The 23,731-nt window shown below is 35.2% G+C and overlaps 1 protein-coding gene across 1 annotated transcript; it reads right to left on the reverse strand.

Annotated features, from left to right (window-relative positions):
• Positions 1-4,007: 4,007 nt before the first annotated feature.
• Positions 4,008-23,147, reverse strand: LOC121386068. The gene is made up of 4 exons (XM_041516866.1): positions 23,141-23,147; positions 22,430-22,528; positions 8,484-8,588; positions 4,008-4,180 (listed from the first exon to the last, which is right to left on the reverse strand). Exons 1-4 carry the CDS (start codon positions 23,145-23,147, stop codon positions 4,008-4,010), a joined length of 384 nt encoding a protein of 127 aa, XP_041372800.1.
• Between the last annotated feature and the right edge of the window lie 584 nt (positions 23,148-23,731).

The raw sequence follows: 23,731 nt of genomic DNA on the forward strand, positions 1-23,731 counted from the left end.
CATGAAGGCAAGCTGTCTGAAAAATCTTAGTTTACTCTTTGCAGCCAGAGAGAAATAAAAACAATCTCACTGTCAATGTCAGTTTTAAGTTTCACATGCCATTTTCAAAAGACAGGAAAACAAAAAATTTTCAAACTATTCCTTTCACCAATAAAAGTCAGTAGATGACTGCACAGAAACTTCACAGCTTTGTCCAGTTTTGTCAGAGGATGACTGCAAAAATTTGTCAAAGTTGGTCAATAGATGTTTGCACAAAAAGTTCACATATTTATCCAGTCAGTAGATGACTGCACAAAAACTTCACAGATTTGTCCAACTATTGGAAATAACAAAACAATACTAATTGTGTGTGCAATTTACAAATCAATCGGCTTAGAAATGAATAACTTGTAGTAAATTTCATAGTAATAAAAAAGGCGTTCCTAGCCCGAGTACTCTGACTGTAAGAGAGCTAGACAGACATTTGGACATAAATAATGAGAGCGTGTTTATGTTCAAATGTCCGTCTAGCTCTCTTACAGTCAGAGTACTCGGGCTAAGGCTGTGGGACGGACTTATAGTTTTAATGTTTATTAGCCTATTGAACGGACCCATGCTAAAATCACCCAAATTAATTTATTCCCAATTAACTGAAACACTGAAATAAATGTGAACTGTTTAATGTCTGTGGTTATTCTTGAATATTCCGTTTATTTAATTATTACCCATGCTCAGCCGTTGATAGGCCTATCTACATCAATGGCGTAGGAAGCGGGGAAGGGGGTACTTTGTATCAGCATCGATGGTTTATATATTAATTTTATACGTGTGTGTGTCCACCCACCCCACTTTTTGGTATCTTCCTACAGGCTACACCCGTGTATATTAACAAATTCTGGGTACTAGGCCTAAGCAGTAGCCAACAACGAAAATTGTACCACGTCTTCTTCAAATGACCTTCACCTTTGCATGCGTTTTTGGAAAATAAACCTACAATGTATGAGATGACTGGAGTTACGATAATACGATATATTTTCCTCTATAGCCCTACAGTATTTAGCAGTTTGTAATAAAAGCCGTTTAATCGCCACACTGTACTGTCATGCGATCTCGTGTGTCACCAATTACCGTGGTACCTAATAAGAGCACGCGTTAATGATTCCAATTTCGAACAAATTAGTTATGCTCATATCCATTCAACGTCCAGGCATGTCTAGTCTGGGTCCAGTCTCTAACAATGCCAGTGATTGGGTCCAGGGCACGGCGAAAGAAGGTGCCAAAAAGTGGGGGGTGGGCGTGTATAAAAACCATCACTGCTGCCCCCCCCCCCCCCACGCACACCCCCCTCAACCTCCATGTAACACACACACTGACGTGTAAGAGTTATCCTACTTGAATACTTCTAACGTATGCTTTGTCGATCCGCGACCACAACTTCTTTGTGTGCTTCCTCCCACCTCAGCAGAAAAAAAAAGTTCAGGGTCGGTGGCAAAATTTAGGGTCGGTCGGGTGACCGATAATTTTTTTTTTTTTTTGGGGGGGGGGCCTTACGGTTGCCCGATCACCCACGGCGAGTCAAAATAGTGTTGGACAAGTCAAAACCGTATCACATATCGCCCGCCTGGCGACCGAAAATTTCCGCATATTGTATTATGTATAAAAATGCAAATAACTAATGTTTGTAAGATATCGGAAAGTTATTTTTTATTTATTGTTTTCAACTGGTTTCCTATTAGTATCTGCGCAACCAAACCCATATAGGACATAATAGCAACCACTTCCCCAGTATATCAAACAGTCTAAAGCCATTCGGGATGCCTCGGCCTGTTTTGATTATGTATTTGAAAAACCATGGCCACTTAAATGTATTCGTAGGTTCAATTGGAACACCTTGGCCATGTCCGTCTTTATTTTCCATTTAGTTACAATCGGAACAATTCCACATTCCGCTACGCTATGTTTCGCTGAAAGATTTTGTTTACGAGCCTGAGGTTTTCCGAATTAAGTTACATTGTGTTGGCATGTGTTCATTTCTTACGGAATATACTATACCAAACACCCAATTGTCACTGCTGTGTTTGTGACTTTGTTAAGATATTGTGTTATACTTCTCTTGATGTGGTGTAATGAATGATTATCATTAATCTGTGTCAATCACACTTATGATTATTAACAGAACAATAGATAAAGTATATGTTCTAACTTGTTCCAAAATGTAATAGTACATTGTATTTATTGGTTAAACTTTTAATCTGCCCTCTGAGTCTGTGTAGATTTCTAAACAGTCAGGTTTTGTAATTAGTTCCCTGTTTGATATTAGCCCACATTAACGAAAGACATGTTTTATTTAACGACGCACTCAACACATTTTATTTATGGTTATATGGCGTCGTATATATGGTTAAGGACCACACAGATGTTGAGAGAGGAATCCCGCTGTCGCCACTTCATGGGCTACTCTTTTTGATAAGCAGCAAGGGATCTTTTATATGCACTATCCCACAGACAGCTAGTACATACCATGGCCTTTGATATACCAGTTGTGGTGCACTGGTTGGAACAAGAAATAGCCCAGCCCACTGACAGGAATCGATCCTAGTCTTATGAAGTGGAGACATAAATGTCTAAATAAAATTTTAGTTATGTCATAATTGAACCCCAAACTTCTGAAGAAATATGATGTTTGCTATGCTGGTTGTTTTCTTGTTTTGAGACCGAAATTATTTTTTTTCCAACATGTTTGCTGGTCCCAATTATGTCATTCTTGTCAGTCCGAAACACCTGTCCGTTTCTATTATTGAAACAAATTCTCTTTATATTGGCGGTGTTTCTACACATTTATTTCTCAGTACTACAACTCCCACCTCAAAGTATTAACTAAAGAAAATGGTACCTGTCATGGTTCATTTTCGATATAACTGGATGTTTTCACAGCATCCCTAATTTCACACAAAATATGAGTACTTTTTTTACAGATACCACACACATATAATTCAAGCACAAGGCTACTAACACAGTGGTAGTAGGTGAAATAAAACTGCATACATTTTTTTCCTCGGATAAAACTTATTTTGTTTACAACAAACAGTCACATTCATCATCAATGAATGAATGAATGAATGTTTAACAACACCCCAGCAAGAAAAATACATCGGCTATTGGGTGTCAAACCATTCACATCAATGACAGGACTTGTGGTACATGTATTAACTGATCTATGAAAAGTTAGGTGCACCTTCAACTTTGACCCAGCCACAGGGGTACAAAAAGTACTCGCCCGCTCGCCAAATGCAAGTAAAAATTCTGACGGATGAGTTACAAAATGCAATATATTATTCTGTAGACTGGCGGACTAGTAGAAATTATTGCGGGCTAGTAAATTTTAGTTGGTTCTGGTCCGGTGAGCTAGTGAAATATGTTCCATTCTGCACACCTGCAGCCAGATGTTATTTCCTTTAGTACTACATATAGCTGAAGCTGTCAAATGCCTCAATGGTCTCATCTATTAATATTATTGTTAACTTTGTGGACACAGTACTGAATTACTGTACATATTATACAAATATCTGGGAATTAAAATTCCAAACTTATATTCCTTTTCTGGCCTCTGAGAATTAATGTTTGCATAATCCAAACATAATTTTTTTTTCAGGTAACCTATTTCATTTTGCAAAACCCGTTACAGTGACAAATGATAGTGTAAAATATTTTTTCTAACCCCCCCACCCCCGAGAAAAAAAAAGGGTTATGCAAAACTAGACTTGCATAGAAGTGAAACAATTGTTCGTGCATTTTTCACAGGCCTGCTTTTTTTTTTTATTCCATTATAAAATGTACACAAAACTCAATTTTTTATTTTTTATTTTTTCATGATATTTGATGTTTTGATGTTTATCGTTAGATGCATTTATGATTCAAGATAAAAACATGCATACAAACGCAACCATGATGATCATTTTTGTTACTGTATTTGGCAAATATCACCTTCTAAATTTGACAGTTTATACATCTCGAGAGTATGGATGACATCACATGGGACCGACAATGATCTTTTTTCCCACTTCTGCAACACTGACGCTATAAAAGAACTCACCAGTTTTGAGACGCAGCCACACTCCAACTGCAATCAAGATGATGCCAATCACAAAACCAAAGCCACACAACACAGCTGCAGCAAGATATGCTCCAGTACCTAGGTCAGCTGAAATACAATATTAGAACATACACATAAACAAGACATGGGATATGTATCAAAGGTTGTTATATATCACAACCTAAATATTATAATGTGTTTTATGCATTTAATTTACTTGACAGCAACAGCTGAAAGCTGCAATCATTACCTCCACATAAAAATATACATCACTATCCATAAGACTGTTTCTGTATATGCAGTGTTTTCTACATATATGTAGGTAGGTATGTAGGTAGGTATATGTATGTATGTATGTACATGTATGTATGTATGTATGTACAGGGTTGAAAATTAGCAGTTGTCTGATTTGCTAAGGGTGACTAAGAATTTTACAAAGGTAGTCCATTGGTCGACCATCGATTTTAGAGTGGCGTGTATGGTACTACCAGTTAAAAAAGAAACGCACTAAAACTGAATCGAATGGCCAATGTGACAAAACACACAACGTCTCTTCTGGCGCAAACAACAGATCTGGCAGGAGACGATATTACAGAACATGTTCTATATTTTGACAGCGCTGGACTGACTAGACTCACTCTCAACTTCTACGATTTTGGTCTGGAGCTGTAAATAAATATAGCTCAGAATGTATTGCAGACACTTGAATTGTTTTCTTAAAGTTGTTGGCTAGAGGGGATGATTTTCCGTTTCAGATTTTGCCACATTCCTTTTCAGATTTTTGCAAATTCCATTTTTTTCCCGGTACATTTGTTTTAATAATAATAAAGAGATCCATTCTCCCTTAAATTCAAACAATAAATAATTGTTGATTGTGTGGCTTTCAGTTTCATTTCATCTGATGGATTATGGGTAAGTTTCATTTATAAACAAAACACACCGTTGACAAACCCCGCTATTTTCACGAAAATATGAACAAGAACTTTGGTAATGCATTGTTCGTAATCTTACATTAGTTGCCAAACATATGTATAAATATATAAATACATGATAACATTTGATTAGTTCCAGTATGATTACAAAGTGTGAACCAAAAAAAAAAAAAAAAAAAAGGGTGGGGGTGGGGGTGGGGCACATTACTATTTTAGTACTTACTCGATTACACATGTATGTTTCTCTGTAACCTAACTAGCGTGCCGTGTGCACAAATTACAAATTCAAACAAGGTTGGATCAATCTGGATATAGGCCAGTGCCATGGTAGTGAACCGAAACTAAGCACTAGCTGTTCTGTCGATCGTTTAAAGTTTCGACATTATTTTATAACTTTAATATATTCAGAGCCAGTTTAAAGATCAGCGAGGCCTGTAGCACAAATAATAGCTGGGCCCAATTCCCAAGATATATATTTTGCAACCCCCTTGGGGAGAGGGGGAAAATGACCTGGGGAAAATGTACACAATGCCTCACCGTGGGACCCCCTGAACTGCAGGGTCTGCAGCATGTAGCACGTGCTACATGTGTTACAATAATAAACCGGTGAGAAGAAAAGTAAAATGCTATTTTTGTGTGCAATTTAGAAAACAATCAGTTCAGAAATAAATAACGTGTAGTAAATTCCATAGCATGAAAAAATGCGTTCCCCGTGGGACGGACTATAAATGTGAAATGTTTCCGTACAAATTAACGAATATGTCCGAAGTTTTACGAAATTACGTTTTCTGGCGAAAGCGTTGTGTAAATTGGCTATGCTTTTGAATCGTAATAAGTATTATTGAAAAATATCGAAATTGAACGTACTAGAAATCTTATTATATAATCAACATTCTAAAATTGTATTAGTACATGTTCATTTTTATATTTCAAGTTAAATTTCACTATGCAAAGTGACACGGGTAAACAGTCACATGCTTTGTTGCAAGCTTATGGCAATTAAGCGTAACTTCCGAGAATTAATGGTTCTGAAAATATTTAGGCATACAGTACACTCCATGAAAGTTCACATACCGAAACACTATGCGTATATTATCAATATTTAATATTAAAACTACTAAAAATATTTATTATGGTGCTATTTATTATGGTTCATTATTGAAGCAGTTTGAGAACATGAAACCTATATGGGATCTAGCACGTTGTTTCAAGGATTGAACACACATTACTATGTTGCTTGTACTTTATCTTTAAAGGAATGTGGCAGCAAAGGGTGGGGTGAACATGCCTCATCTATAATCGGAATATTACAACAATTTTTGGAATTCGGAAACAAAAACCGAAAAGTTCTGATTGTGTTTGCACTAAATATCCGGTTTTATCGAGACCAAATGAAACTGCAACACTTTTGACTTTGTCAATCTGGCATGGCAAATTTTTATGAAATACATCTACAGTTTGTATGCTTAACAGATTTCATTGGCAAAATAGTTTGACTGTCCACAAAATGAATCTGGTCACAACTGCCTAGTATTACTCGCCCGGGGGACTAGCGTCATTTAAATTGTACTCACCCCCAGGGATTTCTACTTACCTACGGCGAGGGGATGCGCATTAATTAGCTTCTATCCCTGGACAATGGTTTTCATGTTAATTTTTAACCCTGTATGTATGTATATGAGGGGTGTCCCAAAAGTTTCTGGCCTGACTATGAAACGCAGCTCGCACCAAATGTTTTATTCCATCATTTTTCTACTTAACCTTCTGAGTACTGCAGGCGAGATATCTCGCCCGACATCACATCAGTCGATATACTGTACACTGTATACAGTGCATTCCCCAGTTCATATTTCCCGCCGTTTTGCACACGACACTCACCGGAAATGGAAATATAATTAACTTTTGAGTTCAAAAAGTGGTTTTCGGCAAGTATTTTTGCTTGACAACAATGGCGGCACGTCGCGGTCATTTTCAGGGATCGATAGCTGATTGTGACAGCTAATTTGATAATAAATTTGATCATTTTACCAACAACAAAAATTATCAAATATTGCAATATGAATCGTAGTTCGGGTTTTAAAAAAAATTCTGGTCAGAAAACCACTGTTATCGGGAATAATGGACATAAATACTGGACAGCTGGCCACAAATGCCCGTAAGTAAACGCAACTTTTTCTATTTTTTGCCTAATTTTAATCACCATTAGCCGATCTAAAATAATAAAAATTAAAAAAAAAGACACGAAAATAATACTTACCGATTCATATATGAACTTTATTTCATGTATTTATAAAACATTTAAGTGAATATATGTGAGAAAAATTGTAAATTTGTACCCACTCAATGTGGTTTTTGTTAAAAATTAATCCAGTAGTCTAAAGGTTAAACTTGTTTGAGTTCAATACATTTTGTCCAATTTTTCTACAGCATTGTTAACCCCTCTAAAAACCAGGCTTTGTCTCGCACCCCTAAAAACTCTTCTACAGCATCTATCACCTCTTCGTCCATCTCAAATTTACTGCCCCTGAGCTCAGATTTGAGCCTAGGAAGCAAGTAAATGTCTGAGGGGGCTCCATCTTTGGTAAGGCTAGTAAAATGTCCATGCAGCTGTACAGTCAAATCTGCTTAGCAACCAACTGTATTAAGCAGCCGTCTGTGATAACAGGTCACATTTTTATTCTCCCAATTCATCTAACATAGTAAAAACTGTCCTGTATTATGCTGCCACCTGACTCAGAAGGTCAATTTTTAATTATCCTTCTTGGTGGATGTTTAACCCTTTCAGACTTGTTATATTTAACCCATTGTTTTCAAGTGTCCCAGGAATTGATATATTTGACAAAGGATAAATTTACAGATGGTTATTTGATAACTTATTTATTATTCATAGTAGAAGACTGGTTCAAGCATATTTGTAAACATAAATCAATTTTCTATGAGAAGGAGCTCATTATTATACATATATAGAGGTATATTAAACAAAATCACTGGTTATAAAAACATACCAAATTTCTATGAAAATGTGTAAATGAATAAACCCATTTAGAAAATCTCTCCGACCACGTGTAAATCTCGAAAGTGGTATGTCATCTTGAATTTGTGATAGTATTTCAGATAGTGGAATTCCACTGGAATTATCACTCTCAAATAGGCTGAAAAGTTCCGAATAAAGGATCACATTCTCACGGCAGACCATGTAAAACTTCTACAGGATGCTGTAGAACTGCCTCTATTGCGCATGTCAACCTGTGACAAATTTGGTGGTAATTAAATACAAACTGAAAACACACAACGGGATTTCCCGTTCTGTAGTCTGAATGGTGATTTGTTTGTTTTTTAACGGGATTTCCCGTTCCATAGTTGGAAAGGGATATCACAGGTTTCACCCTATATGCATGTTGGAACTGCTCTTCATTACCCAATGAAAGACACTTTGTTTAGTTGAAGTTAAACTCCATATACATATACATTGTACCTACCATCTGTCTGGATGCCCAGTAGGACTGCATCAACAATGGCCATGATCAGAAGAATTCCACCCACTACTAGTACAACTATAATTAGGATCTTCTTCAAGGATATACCTAAAAAACAGAATGGCACGGATCATACAACACAATGTAAAGATATTATTAAAGCATTTTCAAGACTAAAATATATTCTTAAACACCAATGTGGTCTTTTACATACAATATTTACAGTACCTTATGGAAATGATGGGAAATTAAAGTAGTTGAAGGGGTTAAATTGAAAACAACAGTATCGGCAAGATACATGATATGCCTGTCAAAAGTAGGTCATGGTGACCTAGTAATAGTATGCAACACACTGCCATCCCTAGTTGTACAAGTTTGCATGTGATGTTTGATAATCCTATATGAATTGACAAGAATATATGGCCTGGACAAGGATTTCCTTTAATGTGCAGTCATGCATGAAAAGTAGGCCGCAGGTGAGTAACTGGGGTCGTAAGTATGGCTGAAATTAATTTCTGGGATCTGGAGTTCATAAAAATACAAGATGACATTTTCTCAAGTTGGCGTGAACAAGATGGCGCATGTTTTTCAAAATGGCCACCAGTGAATCATCAAAACTGTATATCTTCAGAATTATACAGCACTTATAAATGTGATCTTGATGTCAAAACTGGTGTTTATGGGCTTATTGAGTTTATTAACACTGTAATGCTGTTAGATATTGCATTGACAAATATTCAAAATGAACGACTAAAGGGCTGTAATATTGGTATAAAAATATTTGTAATATGACTTAGAAAAAGCAAATTTTATGTCAAATGTTAGGTTTAGATTGTTGATATGTTTAGTTTTGAAAATTACTAAATTAAAATATAACTGCAAACTGTAAATAATTGTATAAAATAATAAATCAAGAACCGGACATGTGTGCCATACTATTGATCAAATGGTTCCCACAGTATTAACGTTTTGTGGTCATTATACAACTATTAGCATCAACAAACAACTAAGACCTGAATAAATAAATGAATAGATAATTAGTGAGTGAGTGTATGAATGGATAAATGAATGAATGAATGGATCAATCAATGAAAGAATGTTTTAGTAGCAAAATTCCAGCTAAAAAACCCACGAGGATAGTTCACAAAACGACCTCAGTCTGGTAGGTGGGTCAATAAATTATTCAGGTACCATTAAAGTCTGTGGGTATCTTGTTTATCATACCATCCAGTGCACCGCATCAAAGGTCATGGTATGTGCTGTTCTGTCACTGGGAAAGTGCATATAAAAGACCCCTTGCTGCTAATGGGAAAACGAAGCAATTAAGTTTCCTCTAAGGCTAAATAAATGAACTTGTTCTAGTGGTTTCATTAAACAAAACCAACTTTAATTCTTTTGAGTGGTAAAAAAAAAGAAAAAAAAGAAGTATTTTAATATGACGAGATTAGAATTTTTACCATTTGTCCACTGATCGTTATGCAGAGTTTGATGGGGTGTGACCTATATGGGTATGTAAATGGATCACCCATCTTACATACATGTAACAACATAAAGACATTTAAAATGCTACCTGATCTTTGTTACAATGTGGACAATAAAAACTGTATGTTTATAGATATGGCTGTATTAGAAATTTCACAGTGTCTGGAGCAGGGTTCCACCTAGCATCTGGTAAATGGGAGTCCTTGATTCACATGGGTTTATTTTGGGAGTCGTGCATTCAAAAATAGGAGTCATCTATGATATATTTCTTAAATCACATAATTAACTGAATAATTTACCTTACGGAAATAACCTATACAAACATTTAAGTGGAATATACTTTACTTACCGTATATGCCACTTATAAGTGGCCTATAAGTAGAGGTGTGCGGTATTACCGGTATACCGGGTTTTTTTTCTGTCGTGGTATGTACCGGTACGTTTTTTACTGTACCGGTATACTTCGGGACTTTCCGTGGACAATGACTTTACGGACATTTCCGAGAAATAAATTATCAGTGTCATAAAATAAAATACATAATTTCGAGAAATTATTTAAAAAGCATCCAATGTTAATGATTGTTTGTGTTCCATTAACAAATCTTTGAAAAAATAACGGAATTTCCCAAAGTATCTAGAATCTCAAAACTTTGTCACTAACAAAAACATGGTAAATGACGAGTTTGTTCGCAACACAGGTGCAATATTGGTCATTTGCAGGGCTCGCCCTGTTGTTCGTCAAAGTCACAATTAAATTATGAAAAATAAAAAAAATTAGCAAAAGAATTTTCGATTTGGCGATTTGTTTGACAGATATGCCTTGCGGTATGCATAAGTGCCATTTGCATGTCCGGGTGACCAGTCTACTATTCAATAGTGAACTGCTACTCGTAAAGCTACAAAATGCGATCAAATAATATGAAATATTGTTCAAAACATGTTGCATTGTTGATACTGAATGTTTTATTACTAGCTACAACAAGGTTTACTTTTTATTTGTCATGTTTTTAGCGTTTTGTCGTATCAGATAATGTTGTAAAATCTAGGTCACGTGGTTGAGTTCATTTTACTGAAGTGGGTGTGCTGATGAGGATTACATATTGTTTCTCAGATATACACAATCATTATTAGTTGAAATTTTCAAAGTTTACAGATTTAATTTTAAACATATTCAGTGGGGGAATTATAATTTATTGATGCTATGTCTACTTATATAATATTAGCACAGGCATGATACATCCTTCTGCCCCTGGTAGATAAACATACAAAAGTCTCGGATCACGTTGCAATGAATTTATGAAACTGAAAAAAAAAAAATTCCAGTTGTGAAAGTCTGAAAGACGGTCACACGCCAGTGTTTTGAGAACAATAACATATAATGACGTTTTCTTTGTCTTTGGTTTGGGTGACTGGCTATACTCTTGAGTTGGATACGAAAACAATTATAGACTCTGTTTGGGTACCAGTGATTTGAATGGTCACAAATTTGTACGACATGTGACAGATACCCCTTCTTGTATTTGTGGCCATCCAGTTGTAGATGCAGAATTTTTAAAAATGTTTTTGCCCAATATTTGTTGCAGCTCGCAATACCCATTTACTGAACTATTATAATCTCGTGTCATACTTTACTATTTGGAGATTCAAATTTAAGTGTCCCAAGAAAATATCTCTATATTTAAATCTGTTCAGAATTTTCTTATTAATAGTAAGCGTTTCGAGATCATTTAACCATTCTAACTGTTTGCTATTTATTCTTTGTTTCTTCTACACACTCCTCTCTTCTATTCCCCCAACTATCCATGTTTTCTTTATTGTAATATTGTTCTAGCCATCTTGATGTATAACATGTATATTTGTTAAATGTTGGGAGAGGCCTTAATATAGGCACTTGCCTGTTGGCCAATCCCAAATTTGATTTGCTAATAAATATTGTTTAAACCAAAACAATTATAAACAGTATTCAGTTTAAAACATACATATAAGTTAGAAGGAGGGGAGTTACGTACTTAAAAAAAACCCCCACGAAAGCCTAACTATTTCATTTGCATTCATAAAATAAAATACTGCCAGTGTGGCTATTTTGTTTCTAAATTGTTTTTCTTCTTTAAACATGAATTCATTACTAAAGAGATTAAAGATACAGGCCCATAGCATATAGCTTATATATATGGCCCATATTGGGCCTGTGGAATTGGCACGATATCTGGAGGGTTGGGGATGTATGCAGAGCTTCTAGTGGGGTGGCACAGTTCACAGTTTTTATCTTTATATAGAGCAGAACAAAAACATCGGCTACTGAATGTCAAACGTTTGGTAATTTTTATATATAGTCTTAGAGAGGAAACCCACTACATTTTCTCATTAGTAGCACATACCACGACCTTTGCTATACCAGTCGTGGTGCACATACATAAATGAGAAATAGCCGAATGGGCCCACCGACTTGGATCGATCCTAGACCTACCACGCGTCCACCGAGTGTTTTACTACTGGGCTACGGCCCGGCCTAGACATCAAGGGCCATTCATATATTATGTAACGCTGGAGGGGTGGGTGTATGTCCAAATGTTTTGTAGCATTACAGGTGGTGTGTAAGTGTACTGAACAGTGTTACGTACATGTAGAACACTATTTTTTTATTACAAAAAAATATTTTTTATTATTATTTATTTATTTATTTATTTTGTCATAAACGCTATGTCACGGCAACACCGTTTAACCTTAACAGTAATAGCTAGATGAAAACACAAAACACGGTCGATCCCCGTCAGTGAGCCCATTGGGTTATTTTTCATTCCAGTCAGTGCACCACGGCTGGTATGTACTGTCCTGTCTGTGGGATGGTGCATATAAAAGATCCCTTGCTGCTAATTGAAAAGAGTAGTCCATGAAGTGGCGACAGCAGGTTTCCTCTCTCAATATCTGTGTGGTCCATAACCATGTCTGATGCCATATAACCGTAAATAAAATGTGTTGAGTGCATCGTTAAATAAAACATTTCATTCTTTTTTTTCTGTCGCCAACGAGAAAAATATCTGCCAAGTATTTATTTATGGATTAAACATAAACTGCTTCAAAAGTAGCTGATGTGAGATTACGGTATGCCTGCTTACGAAATGCAATTGGCCACAGACATGGTGGTATAGTCCGGCTTGTGCTCCTCCACCCCATCCCATTTACCCTCAACAGACCCTCCATACATATGTACAATGTAGATGATTAAAATATTGGAAGGATCCCACTGTATGTTCAAGGACAGCTAGCATAATTTAACTAGGAATTTTGGTGCATGTGGTTCCAGTGTGTGGTGGTGGTGGTGGTGGGGTGTCTGTTGATGTATTAAACAATTTTAGTTTTGGGGGTGGGGAACAAATTAACTCATGTCATATCTGGTTTAATTATCTTTTTTTTATTTCATTTTTTAAAATCTTTCAGTTGTTCCCCTCCTTCAAGCATAACCATCACCATCCATTTTTCTAACACACCTCTGAAATATTTATAATGCCCAGTATACAAGTTATGTTCATACATGTAGGGGAGATTCGGGTAATTGCGGACACTCTTGGCTTCCACTGTATTTGTCACTTGCTAACAGAACACTACACGATTAACACAAACATAAAATTTAAATGAACTTGATTGCCTATTTTTTCCTGTCACTGTATATCACAATCAGCAATTGGGTAGATTCTATTTTGTTACTAGTGTAAAATATAATAAAATAAAATGGTTAGAAGGCCAAATGTGGACATACGTTGGTGAAATGCGGACATCAGGGCTCGAACTTATGAATTTATCACCCATAATAATAAAATTCTTTATTTTCAGAGGGTAAACACATTCAGTACAAGGTGACTGGTCTCCCATGAGGCCCTCAAAAAACAAATTGCCATCGGTGAAAGGGCCCACCATCGGCAATTTTGTGTATGCTAACGGCAATTTTTTTAAACTGACTTTTGCAGCAATTAAAATTGACTGGAAGGTTATTTTTCTGTATGTACATGTAGTCAAATTTCTTTAATTTATGTCAATAAACTTCAATAATTGTTCTATGGCAATGGATGACATTAAATTGTATACAGTGTTCTCTCTGGGTGAAAATTAAAGGAGGGTGGTCACACGTCCCCCTCCCCCACCACCCCACCATTAAAAAAAAAACCCAAACAAAGCAAAAAAAAAAAAAAAGGAAAAAAGGAAAAAAAAGGCACGTTTGGTTACAGTATACTGTTTTATGTTGGTCGACTTTGTTGAAATACCTATCCCTTATTTTGCCCCTTGGTATCTGGTACTGAAAAATTGATACGATATTTTTTGTGCACTGTTAGTTAAAACGTAGTTCAGTTAAAACAGTGTCGATCTGACATTCATGGGTAGGCCCTATTCATTTTGCTAAACAGATCAAAGTTTTAATATTATTTTAATAAAGATTTTAAGACATCTGAAAAATAATAAAGATTATTTTTTTAAGTGACCCCCTACTGTGGGATAACATTTTTCTATTCTTTTTATTTTCATCTTCATCGAGTGAATAGATCGCATTGATATTGCCAACAGTTTCGTTTTTGTAAAGGCAGTGTATATATTATTTGGCACCCAAGATAAATGATTTTAATAATGAAAAAAAAAACGTTTTTAATATTTTATAAGGAATTGCTTAATAAACAAATGACAGTATGTAAAAATCATCAGTTACGCCCAATTAAATCTGCAATTGAGGTTAAAATATCAGACACGAGTTAGTGGACAAAAAAGACGGAATGACCATTCTAATCACGTGTCAAAATGTGTTGAGTGCATCGTTAAATAAAAACATTTCCTTTCTATTGTGTGCATGTGACGTGGGGTACTATTTTTGTGTGTGTTGTTTTTTGTGTTATTTTTTTTAAAGTGACACCGGAATAAAAATAGAAACATGGATTTTCAATAACTATCTGCAGACAATAAAATGAAACATTCGATGTACAAAAATAGAATGTAGCAGGAGTATGGTCAATTTTAAGATTGTCCGTATTTGGCCGATGTCCGCAATTACACGAATCTCCCCTATATATTTTCATCTGAAATCGTGTGTGTGCAGAATTTTTATGGGTGTGTGTCTAGACTGTGGCAAACAAAGTCTATAGATCGCGTCATGCTCCCCGTGAAAATATTTTGACACCTGACCAACTCACCAACCACGCATCTTGAAATGTATGCATATATTGTGAAGGGGAAAAATGATGACCCTAAATGTGATTATTTTGCAACATATATATATGTTCTTAGTTCTAATGGTTTATTTGTGAACACGTACTTGCCACTGACCTTACCTGTGGACCAAGGGCGGGACGTAGCCCAGTAGTAAATCGCTTGCTTGATGCATATGCAGTCGGTTTGGGATTGATCCCTGTCAGTGGGCTATTTCTCGTTCCAGCCAGTGCACCATGACTGGTATTTCAAAGGCAATGGTATGTGCTATCCTGTCAGTGGGATGGCACATATAATAGATCCCTTGCTACTAATGGTTTCCTCTCTAAGACTTCAAAATCACCAAATGTTTGACATCCAACAGCCGATGATCAATCTATCAATGAGCTCTAGTGGTGTCGTTAAACAAAACAAACTTTATCTGCGGACCCTCGATACATGATTCAACAATTGGAGGGAATCCTCTGTATGTTCAAGTATAATTTTCATTGCAATGTGTGTGTGGAGGGGGAGGGATTGTCGTATGATTGTTCTGGCCAATAGAAACCAGGAGCCCTGTTCTACTGCCCACCCCCACCCCAGATGAAAATGTCAGGGTTTTCTTTGTGTTATACAAACTATATATAATAAAGAAACATGTAAAAATCTGGTTTTTGTTCCCCAACCCCACCCTATACCCACCTTCATATATCATTATGTTATATATACAGTGAAACTTGTCTCAACCAGATCACACCAAGGACCTAATATCTATCCGATTTAGTCAGGATTATTTAGGATTATTTACTAACACACCTTTACCGTCTATCTTACCAACAGACCCTCCATAGGTGATTCAAATATCGGAAGGATACCACTGTATGCTCGAGGACAGCTAGCATAATTTTATTAGGAATTTTGGTGGTGTGGTTCCAGTGTGTGTGTGTGTGGGGGGGGGGGGAAAGGGGGTCAGCTTGTTGATACATTTTATATGCCAGGGACCTAATATTTATCCATTTTAGTCAGGATTATTTATGAAACATACATTTACTGCAGGGTTTTATCGCCTAAGTTTCTAGACTCCCGATAATTGGCATCATTCCCCACCATTCCCAAATGGGTATGAATTCTCAATCTGACTGTGACCCACTCACACTAGAGGCTCTGCACCCCATCCCCTCCAGATATTGTTCCTTCTATTTCGGTATAATTGTATGTGCTAGCAGTTTATTTATGAACACACACTTACAGACGACCATACCAACTGACCCTTCATTCAAATATCGGAGGAATACCTAGATGTTGGAGGACAGCTAGCGTGATTTTCTCATAAGAATGTTTAGGCTAATGTGTGTGTTTATGGTTCTGTGTCCTGTGATTAATACATATATATTTGCTAAATTGTAATTTTAACAAAATATTATATTCAATCAGTTCATTTAATCCATGTTTGGAACATGACTGAGGTATTTATACACATATATGCACAATAATTAAAATTCATGAAAAAGTTGTCGTGGATAATTTTAACCAAGCTTTCTCTCCTTTCTTTTTTGTTTTTACTTTTTTCGTGGGTTTTTTTTTTTTTTTTTGGGGTGTGTGTGTCCTGCGGCTGCCCTCCTTTTATTTTCACCCAGCGAGAACACATAGAGATAAACATAAAAAAATTAAAGAAAAAAAACAACCTTTGATCACATCAATGAAAAAAAAAATCAAATTCTGTACATTTAACATAATGGAATAAATAAATAAAAAATGAATAAAAGTTATGAATTTTAACTCCCATAAAGTAAGAGTATTCAGAACTGTGTCCAGAAAATGAATAATAGCTAATGACACCATTGAGGCAGTTAACAGCTTGAGCTAAAACATGTTTAGACTAAAACGATTAATAACATCATCGCTGAGTGGATAAATTTGAACTTTACACATTACTGGCTGTGGTTATAACCAGTATATAGCTATTCTGCACACCAACACAACAAAAAAGGTTGAAACCATTTTTAATTTTCAAGTTCTTTATATATTTATTGAACAGTCAACAATAAATACATTTATAGATCTTTAAACTGTATTTTATGCTATTTCAAAGTAGTTTTTATTCACATTAATTTGTCCTCTTGCCAGCACCATGGTAATTGGACTCTCGACCCAACAGGGCTCCGTAGGGAAACAACACTTTCAGTGAGACAGGACAATGATTGTAACCAGTTGCAATTTGGAGTGTAATACCATGATAGCTTCCACACCAAGAATGGTGTTATTGTTAACGACTGTTTAATCTCATGACTGGCTCGGCGGCTTTGCGAAATGTGGCAGTGGATTGATATTAGTAACTGTAGGTCCAATTTCCCATGACCAGTGATATATACTTAGGTAAACTTTAAAATCACTGACATCTGAAAGACCAGCCATATTTCCAAGCTCCAGAGCATGTACTGCAATAATGTCCAACATATGACAGTATCAGAGAAAACATCTGGCCACAACCCAGAACAATCGTAGAAAAACTTTGGGGCAAAAGAAACGACATGCTGCTGACTGTGGAGTTCATGGAGGCGGTAAAACTCACAATTTGAATTCAAGGAGTATAAAGAAACTGAACGCAGAAGAAGTAAAAGAAGAAGACTACTTTTTAAATTATTTTATTTTATTTATTTATTTTTATTTTTTGTTTATTAATCATGTACAAGATACCTATGTCTGAGCAGGTCCAAATGAAAAGCAACAAAAAATAGTATACACCATTTCTATTACCAGCAATTGATGGAGAAATGAAACAACTGAGAGGAAACCAATTAACTGACCAATTGTGTTTTAATTTGAATGATGTAGACAAATAAACACATGCAGAAATACCGTGCCAATAAACAGACAGGATTTCATTCCAATAATAGAAATGGACTGGTGTGTTGGACCAACAGAATGATAAAAGTGGGACCGGAAAACACATGTTTTAAAAAAACTATTTTGATTTCAGAGATCAAGAATCTGTCCCAGACCAGCAAAAAAGGGCTTTTCCTTACCCCTGGTGTGTATGTGTATATGCATGTATATGTATTATGTGAGGGTGCATGGTAGTGTTTTATATTTACTTGCCAAATGGCTAGTGAATGAAAAAAAATACACTATAACAACATATCAAGTACATGTATTTAAGGATTGTCTGTTATTTCTTTTACATTCATCGGGATATGAATATAAATTTTTATCCATAAACTGTGTGAATCGTCAAAGCTGTTCTCACATAAGTTTGCGGATGATTTTTTTGGTTTCATACCCAGATGAATGTAAAAAAAAAAACCCCAGACAATACTTATAATTAAATTTGAATCATACAGGCTAATAATAACACTAAAATGTCATACTTTACTTTTAATCATTTTTTATCCATAAACAATAACACTCAATAAGACAACTTGCCGTATAAAATTACGTCATCAGATACGACGTTCTCCGACGACTTAATTTTTACGTTCATCGAAAAATTAACAAATTCCTGTTGCTCCATCTGGACCAATGGAATGATGTTACATTGTAATGAATGTAACAGAAATTTAATTATTAGTATTTAATAAAAGAATTAAAGAACTTTATAAACACCAACCTGTGTTAAGTTTAACAAATTTAGTTCTGTGACAGTAGTTTTGTCTGACTTTGTCTCAATGGCATTAAATTATTTTGCAATTTTAGAGACTGTTGAACTGGTGGTTTCAGTGTTAATTCAGAATATGGTCACAGCACCTTAATTATGTGACCACGACTTTCACTGTGTGAACGAATGTTTTCACATTTAAATTTGTTAAATCCAGCAACAAATTCAGTAGTACCTGCTTATAACTGACACCCGCTTTATGACAGTATTCTCAATACATGTGATTTGCATTTTTATCGTATCTTAGAAATTCGAAATCTAATAACCAGGATTCCCGAAAATAAATGCTCTGCATGGTTCAACTGTTTTGGGTTGTTTTCTTTGTGTCTGCTTGACCACGTTTACAGAATTACAGGTGTAACAGAAATATGTGGTTATAATAGCAGGTTTCTTTTTTCCACTCGATATAACCACTAAAAAATCTGTCTCCAAAGGGTCAATTTTTATTACTGGTACTTTTTCTTCTACTTTCATTTTCACGTACTGCAAAATAATTTTTTTAACTGGGCTACATGATTGCAACAAGTGTTCTGATGGCTACATTTATTGAAACTAGGACATATTTTATTTATATACTTTTGTTGACTGTATGCTATCGTTACCAACAATACAGTAAAAGAAAAAAACATTCTCGAGTGCTTTTTATTTATTTAACATATTCCCGCCATATAATATTTAGCTTGACGTTAGGCGCAAACAAACTGGTTAATAAGAGATTGGTCTAAGGCTTCGTGAGAGCTCATGCATTTACAATCGGAATATTCCGATGTGTCACAAGGCTTTCCGATTGTGGTTAATAAAGCATTCTGAACACCTCAATCATTAAATTGACTGAAGAGCTCTGAGTGTGATATCAGAATACTTCAACCGACTTCGGCTATTCAAAACTCAGAAATTTTAATTTACAGTTTTAATCGTCAATATATGTGTCATCTGACTGATACAGTAAACTAAAATGTGTTATAATGACAGCGGGATGTTGACAAAATAATCTACTCACCAAACAGCAAGTGTTTTGCAAATTTAAAAAAAGAAGAAGTTTGTTTTGTTTAACAACACCATTGGAGCACATTGATTAATTAACCATCGGCTACTGGATGTCAAATATTTGGTAATTCTGACTCATAGTCATTAGAGGAAACCTGCTAAATTTTTTCTAAGGCCGAAAAAAAAAAAATTACTTGTTTCCTATGACATACTGGAAAAATATAGGGTAGGTACATGTAGGTGGGAAAAACATTTTATTTTGGAAACTAATTTCATTTATGGATATTAAATAAAGGTGCTGACTACCGGTATCCAAAATAACCTCTGCATGTATAGAAATGCATTATGCAAACCAACAATACCATTCATCACAGTGTTTTCCCTAGAAATGAAGTAAGGCATGGTAAAATGACGTTTTGGGGGCATATTTTATGTGCAGTTTTAAATATAAGGGCTTTTTGTCCATTATACAATTTTCAAAAGGACAAAAACCTTATGCCCATTTTATTTTCTATATCTATTTCATAACTTTAAAAAAAAAGGAAATATGTAGTACTATCCACATAGGTGTGTTTAAAGGCTTCTTTTTACATGGGCAACTTATACATTTATAAAAGGCAAGGCATTTTGATTTTGAGGGCAACCTATCTGTGGGAGAGTACATACAAAAGACCCCTTGCTGTTTAATAATAGGCAGAAGGTTTACTCTCATACTAACACTTAACTTCTGTACTGGTCCAGGACAAACTTGGTTGAACCTTAATTGGATAGAAACCAGTAAATAAGTTATAACAATTTCTTTTAATGAAAACTGAAAAGAAGGGTTCTATATTTATCTGTCCAACAATAACATTTAAAAAAAATGTTATGAATATTATCTTTCCTAGTGTATCTAGGAAATGGTAGATGCATGTACCAATTTTATAATTTGCAATGTTAGTTTTATTCTGTATGCATCCAGTATTAAAGTACACACTTGGTTTGAAGCAATCAATTGGTCCAATGAATAGAACTGCAGTACAAATGCTCAGGATGCTCAAACAAATGTTGAAAAGTAAAGTTTGTTTTATTTAACGACGCCACTAGAGCACATTGATTTTTATCTTTAATATCATCGGCTATTGGACGTCAAACACATGTGGTCATTCTGACAATGTTTTTAGAGGAAACCCGCTGTCGCCACACAGGCTACTCTTTCAGAAGAATGTTGATGTAAAACTTAAATCATGTTAGAATTATTAACAAGAACATTGTAATGAAATATTTAAAAAAATAAAAAAATTGTGTTCAATTTCTTTCTAGTCACCATGAACTTTTTTAGCGGAAACCCACGAAGTTCCCAGTGACCACTTACAAAAAATAACGAAACGCATCGAGATCTTAAGGACATATTTAATCATTTGATTTGGCAGTAAACTCCATCAGTATCGGTAAATATTCCCTCCTATAGTTTATCAGAAGTTCTACAAGGCCAGTTTGTCGCTGGAGTAAATCATTAAATATAGTTATTATTATTATTATTATTAATCGGAACACCTCGCTACGCTAGATGTAGAGTAAATCGGAAAAGATTGCATATATATTCGTGAAAACAATTTTCCGACTCTTCGCCCAATATCTCACCAAAGTTACCAAACTTCAATTTGAAGGGAAGTAACTCCATCAATCGTTAGAAGAAAAATTTCGTGGCTAACGGGTCACCAATAAAACTACATTTGCAACAGTAAAACCACCGATATACGTTCGCAAATCGGAAAACACAGTAGGGTTAGGCCTATCCCCTAAATGACACCAAATTAGTGCTTGTGATAGTTTTGGAATGTTTCGTGGAAATCGTTATATTAAAAAAACATTTTTGGATATACAAAAAAAGTATTAGGGTCGGCAGGTTCAAATTAAGGTCGGTCGGGTAACTTGAAACAAACAATATTTTATGATACGCCTAATGCAGAAAATGATCTCTTATATGCACTTTCCCACAAACAGGAAAGCACATAACCCAATCAGCTGAATGAATCCACCGAGGTGGTTCAATCCTGTGACACAAGCACCTCAAGTGAGCACTCAACTAACTGAGCTAAATCCCGCCCCCTTTTGCAAATTTAAATCGCTATAACAGAATTTCACTCGCAGTATTGCACCCCGTATGTGAATATCTATCATGAGTATTCATTTTCATTTTCTTTTGCTATAAGTTATATGTCAATTAATATTATCCCATAGACATAAAACAGTAATACAAAGTGTACTATTATCGTTCTCGAAATTTAATCTTTAAATTCAATCTCTCTCTCTCCTTCAATCTTTGTTTCTTTCTTCTTTCTTTCTTCACTGTTAACCCCTAAAATCCTTCTTTTTTCATATTATTCCATTATTACTAAGTGTAATACATTATATACAATGTACATACTGTATATATGCATGTAAATATATATTTGTTATATAACATTATTGTAAGGTATTGATATCAGGGCACCAACCCTGGCACTACTAAATTTGTTCCTGGGGTTAATAAACTTTTGTCCTTCTTTTTTTTTTTGAAAGAAGAAAAAAGAAGAAGACACTTTCTAAAGTAAAGTAAAAGTTAAAAAGACAAACATATGTTAGACACAAAACAGCCGTCTACATGATTCTGTCAGTTACTACATATACTTACCACTGACCAGGAAAATAGCAATAATAAGAGCAATTCCAACAGCAATCAGGATGGAAATCACAACAGAAAGTCCGATACACCAGTCACAGGGTATTGGACCTACAAATAAGAAAACAAACTTTTATGTAAATTATACACTGTTTGCTATTGTAGGAGTACTACATTTATTAGCTCTATCTTCTTCTTGTACACAAGTGGATTCTTTTCTAGCATGATTTCTTGACTCCACGTCATTTTGCGACTACTTTAGTCAACTGATTCGGTGACTCATATGATGGCCATTCTGCAAAAACACAGTTGTTTATGTTTTTGTCTCTAGCTGCCCCAGCCTGTTCTAGCAGCACTACAAAATTGACTGCCACACTTTAAGATGAAATTCTTTCTTTCTCTCTTTTTATTTTTGGACTGTCCTTAAATTATGAAAAAATTCGGCAGAACAAGTCAATTATTTTTTAATGGTCTATTAATATTTTATTCACCTTATCTACCTTAATTATGGCCAAACATAGGTGAAGATGCACGGTAAAAAAATGACTATTAAATCCGTTATCAGTTTAGTAAAATAGTCTTTTACTTGTTTGTTCATAGACTATGATGACATTTACAGGTAGGCCTACATTTTCAGGCTTTCACCCAGTCTTTGTTAACTCGATCATTTGAACTTATGAACACATACATAGGACCTAAATATGGATACACACGCCCACAAACAAGGCATATCTGTATTTACTACTAGTACTGCTTTGTGTATATATCGGTGCGTTCCAACCAGTGCACCACAACTGGTCAAAGGCCAAGATATGTGCTTTCCTGTCTGTGGGAAAATGCATATAAAAGATCCCTTAATTGCTGCATTAAGAAAAATACAGCAGGTTTCCTCTGATGACTATGTGTCAGAATTACCAAAAGTTTGACATCCAATAGCCGATGATTAATTAATCAATGTGCTCTAGTGGTGTCATTAAATAAAACAAACAAACACTGTGTATATTTTGTGTTTAAACTTTACATTGAATATAGGCTACTTATTACATAATAAATCGCACAGCAGATCTGTTATGTTATTTGGTTGATGATTTTGTGAAACACACTGAATATCAAGAACTGATGCTTCTTAGAATGTTAGGTGGTAGATTTTTAATTTGTAATACATACTGAATATTAAAAAAACTGACAAATGGTTGAATATATACATGTATAGGCCCCAGTACATCTGTTATGATATTAGGATTGATGCAGATTTTGTGAAACATACTGAAAAAAAGAGAGAAAAAACCTGGCGATTGGCTTAATTGCAGAATA

The sequence above is a fragment of the Gigantopelta aegis genome, chromosome 12 (assembly GCF_016097555.1).
Source record: "Gigantopelta aegis isolate Gae_Host chromosome 12, Gae_host_genome, whole genome shotgun sequence".
NCBI lineage: Eukaryota > Metazoa > Mollusca > Gastropoda > Neomphalida > Peltospiridae > Gigantopelta > Gigantopelta aegis.

Bases quoted from the DNA above. Each gene is read 5' to 3' on its own strand.
- LOC121386068 (XM_041516866.1), bottom strand. The intron at 8,589-22,429 runs GTAAGTATATGT...TCTGTTTTTTAG, and splicing joins TGCTATTTTCCTGGTCAGTG to GTATATCCTTGAAGAAGATC. The intron at 4,181-8,483 runs GTAGGTACAATG...ATTGTATTTCAG, and splicing joins ACTGGGCATCCAGACAGATG to CTGACCTAGGTACTGGAGCA.